This window comes from Gopherus evgoodei, chromosome 8 (genome assembly GCF_007399415.2).
Source record: "Gopherus evgoodei ecotype Sinaloan lineage chromosome 8, rGopEvg1_v1.p, whole genome shotgun sequence".
NCBI lineage: Eukaryota > Metazoa > Chordata > Testudines > Testudinidae > Gopherus > Gopherus evgoodei.
Window position 1 is genome coordinate 111,430,772 of NC_044329.1, and position 13,151 is coordinate 111,443,922.

The 13,151-nt window shown below is 44.1% G+C and overlaps 1 protein-coding gene across 4 annotated transcripts in view; it reads right to left on the reverse strand.

The window, feature by feature from the left end:
- Window positions 1-13,151, reverse strand: part of DMAP1 (DNA methyltransferase 1 associated protein 1) — a 44,791-nt gene that overhangs the window by 30,608 nt on the left and 1,032 nt on the right. For 3 of the 4 annotated variants that reach the window (XM_030571894.1, XM_030571893.1, XM_030571891.1), the window contains exons 2-4: window positions 11,877-11,986; window positions 9,111-9,202; window positions 7,836-8,031 (exon numbers count right to left, since the gene is read on the reverse strand). In XM_030571894.1, the coding sequence (XP_030427754.1) occupies window positions 7,836-8,031; window positions 9,111-9,202; window positions 11,877-11,978 (390 nt within the window). In that variant the 5' untranslated portion in view covers window positions 11,979-11,986. Of the gene's footprint in view, window positions 1-7,835; window positions 8,032-9,110; window positions 9,203-11,876; window positions 11,989-13,151 lie in introns of all 4 variants that reach the window. The other variant, XM_030571892.1, reaches the window with a different exon arrangement.

Sequence of the window (13,151 nt, forward strand, 5' to 3'; positions counted from 1 at the left end):
GAAGCAATGGGCTTAAACTGCAGCAAGGGAGATTTAGGTTGGACATTAGGAAAAAGTTCCTAACTGTCAGGGTAGTTAAACACTGGAATAAATTGCCTAGGGAGGTTGCAGAATCTCCATCTCTGGAGATATTTAAGAGTAGGTTAGATATGTCTATCAGGGATGGTCTAGACAGTATTTGGTCCTGCCATGACGGCAGGGGACTGGACTCAATGACCTCTCAAGGTCCCTTCCAGCCCTAGAATCTATGAATCTCTTTCTTGAGAGGTAACACTTCACTGTTCACTCCTTGACGCCCTCTCACAATGCAGGAATGAGGAGACACTCAAGTAAAGGGAAAGTCAGAAAATTTCAAATGGAAAAAAGGAAAAGCTTGTTTACCAGATGAACCAATCTGTGAAACCCACCTCCACCAGCTCTCTCTGATGAGAGCCTAGCAGGATCCTAAGACCCATTAAACCCATACATAGGTACTGAGAATGGCCAGTCACCTTAGCTCAGATCGAAGGCAGGGAAGGAAACCTTTGTGTTTCATGGCATAAGCTGACCACTAAACGGCAGGAGGCAGGACAAAACTTCCCTGTGGGGCAGGGACTGTCACTCACTAGTGTTTTGCCCAGCACTCAGCACCATCAGGCCCTGACTGGGTTGGCCTCTCGGTGCCGCTGCAGCATAAATGATAAATAATTAAAAGAACAGCCGCAGGCTATTCTACAAATCTCCCACTGCCGGGTTTTTAACTCCAAAGTGTCTGGCACCGGCCACTGCTGGAGACAGGACACTGGGCCGGATGGACCCTGGTTGGATCCAGTCTGGCAGTTCCCAGGCCATGCAGCTGCCTGGCTCCTTAGTGGGGGTTTTTGCATGGAGCTCAACAGGCTGACATGAAATTGAGCAGAGGGGGAGCACTGAGATTGGAGAGGGGTCTGGAAGCAAGTGGGGAAGGAGAACCTGGTGGGAGGGAGGGAGGGAGGGAGAGAGATCAAACAAGGGCCTAAGCAGGAGGAACTACGACTGAGACTGTGATGAAAAGACTTTAAGGGGAAAAGAGACAAGAAAAGGGGTCAAGCTTGGGGAGGCAATGGGCAAAGGAGTCTGTACCCACTAGAGCACACTCCCCTCCTGAGCCTGGAACGGAACCCAACAATCCTGAGTCTCGCCAGTCCTCTGCCCTCAGCAATATCTGTGCAACCCAGTGGTGAAGCGTTTTATCCTCTCTAACGCTGGGCCAGGTAGCAGCAGTAGGTTGCCAATCTCTATCAGTTACTCTCTTAGCTCTAGTGGCAGAAATGTGTGTGGAGGGTCCAATCCTGCTGCTAACCTGTGTGGGGGCCAATATGATGCCAGGTCACGAAATTTGTTTCTTCAGTTTGATTTTAAAATCTAGGAAATTACACACACAAAAATGGCATTAAAAGAATATTATGAAAGCTGTGAAGTCCAACCCTCCAAAGTTACGAAACGCCAGAGTTCAGGCTGCCTCTGGTGCACATGCAGGATATAGTCTTACATGGTCACATATTATTTTTCTACAGGACCCTGCCTCGTTTGGCACAGGCTGGCCCTGCCCTGGGGACGAATCAGGGCTGTGCAGTGAAGGAGGCTGTTGTCTGTAGGACCCAGCCTCACTTGTTGCAGGAAGAGAAAGGATGGTCTCATGGTTAAAGGAGCTGAATGCTGCTCTGGGGAACCAGATTCTATCCCTGCCCCGACCCAAAGTTCCTGTGTGATGCCGTGCAAGTCACTTAACCCAAACATTTCACATGGATCCCTGTGTGTTCCTCATTTCTGGTGCCTGACTTGAGACGTTGGGGTCTGATTTGCAGAGATGCTGAGCACCCAGCTGCAGCTGGTCAGTGGGAGCTATGTTTGAACATACAGAATGCTGTATAATGTTAAATACTCTGAAAAATCAGGTCTGAGCTGTCTCACATTGGGCATCAGAATTAGCAAATACTTTTAGATTTTAACCTCTCTGTGCCTCAGTTTCCCAACTGTAAAATGAGGAAAACAACACCCCATCACCTCAGAGGGTGTTGTGAAAATAAACTCATTCACGTCTGTGAAATACTGAGATTCTCTAGTAATGCGCACCATAGCAAAACCCCGGAGGAAATTAGTCATTCTGTCTTCGGAGCAGGGTTTGAATAGTGTGCTGTGAGGAAAGCATGGGGCAACACAATGGACAGCTGCTCAGGAAGTGAGCCTCATCCACCCTGACGACCGCTGAACAAGGGCAGGGTCCTACGGAAAAAAACAGTATGTGATCATGTCACTAATGACTGTCATAAGCACACGAGCAAGGGGGCGGAATTAAGGTTGCATTCTGGGATTTCCCAGCTCTTCAGTGGCTCACTTTGCACCTTAATAATGTTCTTTTAACACTTTTCCTGTGAGTTTTAGTGTTTTTATTGAAATATATGTAATCCCTGAAACACAGCCATGTCTGACACAGAAGGCAGCAGCTATTCATAACAAAGCACAACGGCATTTCAAATTGGACAGTTTGTGACTAACACCAGCTATGCACTCTAGGACAGGAAGCAAAGTATACTCTACTTAGTGCTCCGTGTTTTCAGTTTTTACCGATTTTCACTGATAAATTAATAAATTGTTTTTAATTAATGGCATTCAATTTTTACTGATTTACATCTATTTATCAATTCACTCAATTTTTTGTGATTTTTGATTTAGTTCGAAGTGGAGCACAGGATCTGGTCCAAGAGGTGAATATAGCTGGAACCCTTGGTAATAGTGACCATAATATAATTAAATGTAACATCCCTGTGGTGGGGAAAACCCCACAGTGGCCCAACACGGTAGCATTTAATTTCAGAAAAGGGAACTCCACAAAAATGAGGAGGTTAGTTAAATGGTACAGAGCCAAAGGTGAAATCCCTGCAAGCTGCTTGGAAACTTTTTAAAGACACCATAATAGAGGCTCAACTTAAATGTATACCCCAAATTAAAAAACGTAGTAAGAGAACCAAAAGCGTGCCACCCTGGCTAAACAACAACATAAGAGAACCAGTGAGAAGCAAAAAGGCATCCTTTAAAAAGTGCAAGTTAAATCCTAGTGAGGAAAATAGAAAGGAGCTTAAACATTGGCAAATTAAGTATAAAAATATATTTAGGCAGGCCAAAAAAGAATGTGAAGAACAGCTAGCCAAAGACTCAAAAAGTAATGGCAAAAAAAAAAAATGTAAGTGCATCAGAAGCAGGAAGCCTGCTGAACAACCAGTGGGGCCACTAGACTATTGAGATGCTAAAGCAGCACTCAAGGACAATAAGGCCATTGTGGAGAAACTCAATGAATTCTTTGCATCGGTCTTCACGGCTGAGAATATGAGGGAGATTCACAAACCTGAACCATTCTATTTAGGTGACAAATCTGAGGAACTGTCGCAGATTGAGGTGTCATTAGAGGAGATTTTGGAACAAACTGATAAACTAAACAGTAGTAAGTCATCAGGGCCAGATGGTATCACCCAAGAGTTCTGAAGGGACTCAAATGTGAAATTGCAGAACTACTAACTGTTGTCTGTAACCTATCATTTAAATCAGCCTCTGTACCAAGTGACTGTAGAATAGCTAATGTGATGCCAATTTTTAAAAGAGGCTCCAGAGGTGATCCTGGCAATTACAGGCCGGTAGGTCTGACATCAGTACCAGGCAAACTGGTTGAAACTATAGTAAAGAACAGAATTGTCAGACACATAAATGAACGTAATTTGTTAGGGAAGAGTCAACATGGTTTTTATAAAGGGAAATCATGCCTCGCCAATCTACTTGAATTCTTTGAGGGGGTCAACAAGCATGTGGACAAGGGGGATCCAGTGGATATAATGTACTTAGACTTTCAAAAAGCCTTTGACAAGGCCCCTCAGCAAAGGCTCTTACGCAAAGTAAGCAGTCACGGGATAAGAGGGAAGATCCTGTCATGAATCAGTAAGGTTAAAAGATAGGAAACAAAGGATAGGAATAACTGATCAGTTTTCAGAATGGAGAGAGGTAAATAGTGGTGTCCCCCAAGGGGTCTGTACTGGGCCCAGTCCTATTCAACGTATTCATAAATGATCTGGAAAAAGGGGTAAAGAATGATACAAAACTACTCAAAATAGTTGTCCCAGGCAGTCTGCGAAGAGCTACTAAACTGGGTGACTGGGCAACAAAATTGCATTTATCAACAGTGAATTTCATCTGCCAAGTAATGCACATTGAAAAATATAATCTCAACTATACATATAAAGTCATGGGGTCTAAATTAGTTGTTATCATTCAAGAAAGAGATTTTGGGAGTCATTGTGGATAGTTCTCTGAAAACATCCACTCAACATGCAGCGGCAGTCAAAAAAGTGAACAGAATGGTGGGAATCATTAAGAAAGGGATAGATAATAAGACAGACAATATCATATTGCCTCTATATAAATCCATGGTACACCCACATCTTGAATACTGCGTGCTGATGTGGTTGCCCTATCTCAAAAAAGATCTATTGGAATTGGAAAAGGTTCAGAAAAGAACAACAAAAATGATTAGCAGTATGGAACGGCTGCCATATGAGAAGAGATTAATAAGACTGGGACTTTTCAGCCTGGAAAAGAGACGACTAAGGTGGGATATGATAGAGGTCTATAAAATCATGACTGGTGTGGAGAAAGTAAATAAACCTTCCTTATTTAATCCTTCTCATAACACAAGAACTAGGGGTCACCACATGAAATTAATAGGCAGCAGGTTTAAAATAAAAGGAAGTATTTTTTCATATAACATACAGTCAACCTGTGAAACTCTTTGCCAGATGTTGTTGTGAAGGCCAAGACTACAACAATGTTCAAAAAAGAACTAGAAACATTCATGGAGGATAGGTCCATCAATGGCTATTAGCCAGGATGGGCAGGGATGATGTCTCTAGCCTCTGTTTGCCAGAAGCTGGGAATAGGTGACAGGGGATGGATCACCTGATGATTACCTGCTCTGTTCATTCCCTCTGGGGTACCTGGCATTGGCCACTGTTGGAAGACAGGAGACTGAGCTAGACGGATCTTTGATCTGACCCAGTATGGCCGTTTTTATGGGTACATATTTTTGTTAAACACTAACACATTACACGACTGTTGTGTGCGGCAGCTCTGAGAATGAAGCAGTTCTGGAGCGTAAAACACAGAACACACACATGGTGGAGGTCGGAAAAATGAAGGCATGTTAATACAGCATTATGATTGGCTCACAAGAAGATGCTGCCTGCCAATCTGTTGAATTTAAACAATCAGTCCTCCACAGGTAAAGATAAGGTTGAAAGGCAAACATGAGGCAAAAAATGCAAATCTATGCCCGAACAGCGATAAGAAACTCACTACTTAGACATTTCCAAGGGAAGTACAGACAGGCGCGAAGAGAACGTCAGAGCTCTGAAGTCAGTGCTCGCGCTGACTGAATGAAGGAGCATGTCAACAGCAAGCAATACAAGAAGCTTAAAGAAGAAAGCCAGCTTCGGGACAAACAGGCCATACCAGGAGCTTTCACCAGGGCTTTAATGAAAGGGAGGACACAGCACGACTGTGTCAATGAATCTGTACATGCTCTTTGTTTCGCCCAATGATCCTGTTAATGGCAGAGGAGCCCATAGGGGACTTTATACGACAATCCTGTCCAACTGCAAAACCCCTTCCTAACACAGACAACCTCACTTGTAAGTATCTGAAAGAAAACAAAGACACTTCAGTACCTGAACTGATGGAATGACTTGATGGAAATGTGGTGCCTAATCTGATTTTTGACAAGTCTCCTGATGCTTTGGACTGCTCGATTCTTGGACTTTTGTTTTCAGGTTTTGATTTCAAGGCGAATAAAGTGACATTGTTTTGTGCCGACATGACATTCATCCCCTCTGCCGACTGCGTTTTGTTGACGCAGCAATAACTGGCATGTTTGAGATGTACAACTAGCTTGGGAGAACGTGGTCACAGCTACCACAGATACTGCTTCCTGCATAGTTAAGTTGGCACAGAGATTAAACTCAATCAGAAACCAGAGCTGCTCCGTATTACCTGTCTTCTCATCTGATTAACATTGCGCTGTCAACAGCTACTGCTACAGAGGAAATGAAAGACATGAAATCTTGCATCGTGGATTTGGGGCTGTTTTCAAGCATGCAAACAAGCTGAAGGCTTTGTTTTACACAGTGTGAGATGAGTGCAGAGTCAACTGCTGTCTACCTACCCCTGTTGTGCCACATCGGTACTTCGCTGCCTGTCATGTAAATCACGTGTGGACTGTGTCACTGCATCTCCTAGATTATCCTGAGTTTGTTGATTCTAAAGCAAAAACTCCAAAGAGTCTAGCAAATAACCAGAATGACTGTGAGATTCTGCGCACCAAGGTATTGGTCATTGTTGAAAACTTGGAATCAGCATGTGACACACAGAAAACACTGGAGTTTTCTCTGACTACTGCTAACACGTTTGCCAATACAGATGTTTACCGGATCCTGACAACCAAAGTCTCAATCGAATTGAGCACAAAAGCTGCAGAAGATACAGAGAGAAAACCCAGCTGCTACTAGAAATTCTTCTGACCCCGGAACATGAGAAAACAAAAAAGTATTCAAAACCTTCGACACAACACCCCTAGTGAGAAATGGGAGATGACCGCGGCCTGTAATCTGAACCTCAAAGTGTTTGATGCCAAAGATTCTTTTTGGAATGTCCTCCAGGTGTTGCACCCCTTCCTGAAGGTGAATTTTGCAGCAGACTATGATTGTTATGCCAGAGCATTTCAATCATTTACCATTAAATTTTAAATTTTAAATCTGAAAAGGGAATTTACTACTCACACGAACTTGTCTACCCCTGACAATGCGACACTGGATGTGCTGGCAGGCTTTGTGAAATAGTCATCCAGACACACTTCCCAACGTCACCAAAGTGGCACAGCGAGCTTGGAGTGTACCCCTGGATCTACCGACGCAGAGCGCTTATTGTCAAAGTTGGACTACCTCCAAGACAGCCAGAGGCTCAACATGAGTGAGGAGACTTTGGAAGAACATTACACGAGTGTACGCAAACCAGGATTTCTGGATGAACTGCTAGCTCTGAGAGACAAAATATACCTTCGTACAATTAAGGAAAAAAAGCTTAAATTACAGCAGTAAAATGTGGATATTACAAAAGTTTTTTTTTTCTCCCCTCCCCCTAATTTTTTTTTTTTATTTTTAACCTAATTTCATCCCAGTTTTAATGTTTGGAAAATAAACACTGAAAAGTTCCCAGATATTTTTTTTCTTTTTTTTAACAAATCAAAACTGAAAACACAGAACACTAACTGTACCGCATCCAACCAAAACCCCAGTGGAAGTTTCAGGTAGGTGGAAAGTAATTATTTGTGTTGGAATTTGGCAAGGAAACTGCAGCCAGCACCCAGAATTTGTCACGGGATCGCGGGTGACAAGGGTAAAGACCTTGTCTTTAAGTCTCATTCAAAATATGAGCCCTCTTGCTACACAGCACCCCCTAGAGCCATAATGGGGCACTGAGTCAGTGCTGATGCAGCGGGAACAACACTTCCCCCTACTGAATCATCCCTGTAGCACCAAGGCTGTACTGCCAAGCTCGGACCCCATTCCAAACCCACTTAGCCTGGAGGATCAGATGAGAGTGCAGCCTGAGGTCGCAGGCCAGACTGCAACTGAAAATGTTATTGCCCAATATAGGAAGGGGAAGGAAGGAAGGGGCTTCTCAGGCTCTCATCTGAGACACTATGCAGAGGGTAGATCCCTGCTGTGTGATGACAGACAGCCTGTTCACTTCCCCCACCCCCACACACTCCCACTTACTTTGTTGAACCTGGCAAAGGGGTAATCCTTTCCCTCCTCTGCAGCCCTCCTCCAGTGGTAGAACATCGCCCCGTCTTTCCTCGCGGGGTTGGTGAAGGGCATCCACTTCCAGGGCCGTACTTTCTTGGAGCCCAGCTTTGCCTTGACTGTGCGGTAGCCCTGCGTCGTGTCACTGGGCAGCAGTGGAGGCGCATCCCTGCAGAGCAGAGAAGGCCAGGTTGAGAGAAGCACTGCACTCCTCTGGAGGGTCTTTACTATGGATCCTGGCAGCGCGGTAGGTAGTGCAGGAGACCTAGGTTCAAGCCCCATTCCTGGTTTCACACTCCCCATGAAGGAAAGACACCACACACAGCTCCGGGGTGACACTCTGGCTTTGGGTCACGCAACAGCATCCACCCTCAATCGCCCTGAATCAACTGAAGCTTACCGCTGATGGGCTCCAAAGGGGAGTCAAAGCCACCATGATGTAAAGAGTGATGAGGGCGCAGAGCCTGCTAGCGAGGTCAGAGTCATTCTGTGTCAATGGAAAGTCACATGCCTGGCCCGGAGATGGAGCAAACAGCACGGAGGCGTTTGAAAGGAACAGCTGACTGGAAAACAGAGAGGCTAGAGACCTCTGGGCCGATGGCACAGTCCACAGCAAATGCCATATTTGGGGTTGGGAAGGAATTTTCCCCCAGATCACATTGGGGGCGGGGTTCGCCTTCCTCTGCAGCACGGGGCACAAGTCACTTACAGTTTTAAACTAGAGTAAATGGGGGATCCTCCATAACCTGATGTCTTTAAAGCAGGAGTTGAGGATGTCAGTAACTCAGCCAGAAGCTAAGGGTTTGTTACAGGTGTGAGTGGGTGAGGTTCTGTGCAATGAGCCATGAGCAGGAGGTCACACTAGATCATGATAGTCCCTTCTGATCTTAAAGTCTACAAGTTTGCGGCATAATGCTTGTGGAAACAAAAGCAGTTGTTACTCCCGGCAGCACACACAGGAGAATTAGATACAAAAGGGCATATACGCTGCCCCAGGCAACGTAGCTCTGCAGTGACTGCACTTTTCTCATCACATGCACAGGGCAGAGCCTCCCTATTTTGGAATGAGAAAGAAAATATAAACAAGAGAAACAAAAACAATAAAAAGCGTGAAGGAGATGAGACTCAAGGAGCTAAATTTTCAAAGGCTCCAAGTGTGACTAGGCCAGGCAATGACAGACTGGAGCCAGCAGGATGGGTGCCAGTTCTCCCATGAGACTGTGCAGAACACTAACCAGAAGCACTTACTTTTTATCGGAGTAGAGAAGTGCATAAACCTCTCGGTGCATCCCCTCCGGCCTCTTAAATGTCAGCGTCTCAGATGATTTCTTGGATTTTTTCTGAAACAGAAGATTTTGGTTATAGATTTAGAATTTAAGGCAGAAGAGACCATTCGATCACACAGACTGACTTCTATATATCACCAACTATTATATTTTACCCAGTTATCCCTGTATAGAGCCCAATAACTTGTGTTTGGCTCCAGAAAGGTATCACGTCTTGATTTGAAAACATCAGGTGACGGGAAATCCACCACTTCCCTTGGTAGTTTGTTCCAGTGGTAAATCAGCCTCACTGTTAAAATGTGGGCCTGATTTCTTACTGAATTTCTCTGGCTTCTGCTTCCAGCCATTGGTCCTTGTTCTGCCTTTCTCGGCTAGATTAAAGTCTTTTACTACCCGGAATTTTCTCCCCAGGAAGGTACTTCTACACTGTAACCATGTCACCTCTCAGTCTTCTCTTTCATAAACTCAACAGACTGCGCTCTTAAAGTCTCTTACAGTAAGGCATTTTCTCCAGCCCTCAAATAATTTTTGTTGCTCTTTTCTGCACCCTCTCCAGTTTTTCAACATCTTTTTTAAAATGAGGACACTAGAACTGGACCCACTATTCTGGTATCGATCTCACCAATGCTGCATACAGAGAGAAAAATCACCTCCCTACTCCTCCAGCTAGCACTTTTTGAATATCAGGACATTAGAGCTCTTCTATTCTTCTAGAGTTATCCTAGTATTGCAAGATTTATAAAAATTAACATCAGTGAGCCAGAGATCTCTTCAAGACAACTTTTAGGACTCTTGGTTGCAAATTATCCAGGCCTCTTGATTTTTAAGTATTTATTTCTAGGAAATATTGTTTAACACCCTCCTTAGTTACTAAGGTACTGGAAACTACTTCAATGTCCTACAGCCTTCCAAATACAGAACAGAAATATTGATTGGACACTTCTACCTTTTCGGCATCATTAAACAGTTTTATATCTCCACCTAGTAATGGGCATGTACCATTCTTGGAATTTTCTTTTGTTACTAATATACTTCAAAAACTCCTTATTTTCCTTAGTCCTGCCAGCTGTGGAGTTTTCCCTTATGACTTATATTGATATACATTTCCGAATTTATATTGATTATTATTTATTTCCCCTTTATTCCATTTGTCATATGTTGCTTCTCTCCAACTGCTGCCTTCACTCTGTCATGGAGATAGGATGGGATTTTAATCAGTCATCCTTTTTCTTGACTGTGGTTTTTTGGAGATCTAAGACACTTCCTTTAAAACTCCCAATTTTCATTCACATTTTTCTGTCTACATATTTCCTCTGAATCAATTTTGCTCAATAATTTTCCTCAGCTTTGGGAAATTAACCCTCTGGAAGCACCAAGTTTATACATTACCAGTTGGTGCTGTACTCTGTTTGCTCATATTGAATGTAATCATGTCATGATCTCTGGTCCGTAGGCAACTTCCAGCCCATTGATAAATTCATCTTTATCTGTCATAATGATGTCTAACACAGAGTTACCTCAAGTTACTTCTGCATTAGAAAATGATCTATATATTTCAGAAACACTAATGGTGTTTTACTACTGGCTGCATAAGACCTCTGAAGTGTGTCTCCCAAACTGAAGTCCCCCATAACACTGTTGATCTTTCCATATATTACAGACCGATGTTTAAGGAGTAACACATCCTGAACTCTGGTTTCCACTGGTGGCATATAACAGATCTGCACCAACTCCCCATCCCTGGCTTTGTTAGTTAGCATATTGATCCACATGTATTCAAGATCCTGTGGGTCTGAGTCATCCATAACTTTCAAACAAGTAATGGGCTCTCTAAGGCAGAGTGCCCCACCCCCACAACTCTTTTACCCACTCTGTCCTTCCACAGGTCATTGCTAGTGATTTTAACACCCCAGTCATGGACACTCTCTCATCAGTTTGCAGTAATGCCATTATATCAGTCTTTGCACTGATGAGAAGGCAGCCCCAGGGGGCTGCACTTCTGTGTGGAGACAGACATCTCAATGGAGAGGAAACAGTGGCTGGGGAGTGCTTTGAGTGTGGTGGCATTTTATTATTATCTAGTTTCATCTCATATTGGAGTCTGGGACCTATGCTACAGTTGTGGTTCTCTTGGATCTGGAGTTCCTGTCCATCTCTCTGTTTACATTGTCCCGTCCTCATAGTGTCTGAGCACAACAATGCCCTGTGAAGTATGGAAGAAGTATTATACCCATTTAACAGGTGGGAAACTGGGGTACAGTGCACATTTTCTTAATACAGATAAGGCCTAAATGACTTGCCCAAGGTCACACAGAGATCCTGTGGTCGAGCCAGAGACATAGCTCGGGGTCTCCCAAGTCCCAGTTTCAACACCTCAACCCCAAAGCCTTCCCTTCTTGAGCTTGCCAGACATTTGGCATTTGACTGTTTAGATTTCCGACAAAATGTTTGGATTCTGTGAACACAACCCTCTGGAACACAAGGAGATGAGTAACTGAAGATACAGGGAAGCCAGGAGATGGACGTGCATGTAAGATGCCAGATACTCCATGGAAATGCCCAAAGTAAACCACTGTAATAGTAAGAAATATTTGTTTTCCTCCAATTCTTTCAGTTATAGTTATTTGAGATGACACTTGTGAGAACAGCAGGTAAAAAGTTTTCAGACACAAGTGTGATTTTCAAGTTGGTGACTAGGGCAAAGAGTTCAGGGCCATAACCCCAGTACCTTATCAGAATTGATGATGTCCTTCTTACTGATGGTTCCCGTGTTCTCTGACTCCACACCCCCCAGCTCCAGAATATCCCGCACATCTGCACCAGTCGCCATCTTGCTCTCTAGAGGAAGAAACACAGCAGTTAAAACAAGAGCCCTAGGAACGGGCATCCACAGGGCATATATGCAGATTGTCCTCTGTAAAATTAACCACTTTGCTCATCCCCCTCCCGTGTACAACACCCTTGCCCCTCCTCCCCACAGAGGAAACAGACCAAGTCATTCATCCTTGCTCAGCAGAAACACAGCTTTGCAGCGGAGCCTGGAGCTGGAGTGCAGAGCAGCTCCGGAGCAGTGGAGCTGCAGGTTTTTGCCTGGAGTTGGAGCGGAGCCAGAGCACAGCTCCAAAGCCCTGAGCAGAAACTTTATTTGATTCTAAAATGGACTTTATTCCTCAGATGCTTAGCAATAGAAAATGAGGGGTACCAGTGAAGAGTACCTGTTCCTGGACAAGAACACAGGCATCATCATACAGGCTCACACCAAGGTATTTCTAGCCCAATAACCTGTCTCTGAAAATGGCCAGCACAAATTGCTTCAGACATCTTAAAAACAGCTAAATTATTTTGACAAGGAGGACAGAGGTCAAGTCTAAAACTACTGACAAGCTGAGGGAAAAAATGACTTTTCCAACATAAAATAATGAAAAATTTACCAAATATTTTCAACTTTATACATACTGCACTAACAGAGATGCAGCCACCTCTGGTGTGGCGCCCACTGTCACACAGTGAAAAAGGAGACATTTCTAGCCAAATGCTCTCTCGCTATCACGATAGTGACCCCACTGGATCTTTAGTGCCCACACAGAGCAGAGAAGGACGGCATTTGTAAGGTCTTATCCAAACCTCCACACACAATAAAGTGCCTGGAATTCTACTTATTTATTGTGGATCCAGGGCTGTTGAGATTTGAACCAGTGGTTCCAGGAAGACTAGCCATCTCAAACCTGATGGTTAAACTGCTAAAATATCCCCTCCTAGATCTTCATCTCCTAAGAGAATAAAAGATTCCCATGGATGACTGCTCATCCATTCAGATACCCAGCCAGTTAAAAGAGGATGACTTTTATTAGTGCACATTCCTCACAGGCACCAGTATGGCTGTGCTGCTTTCCCATGGGCTCAGTAAAAATAAACTTTTCAAGGAAAATCCTGGTAAGTGAGAAGCCGCCACTTGCCCAAGTGGGATGGGGTTTGAAAATCATTCCTGTTACCCGCCCGGATC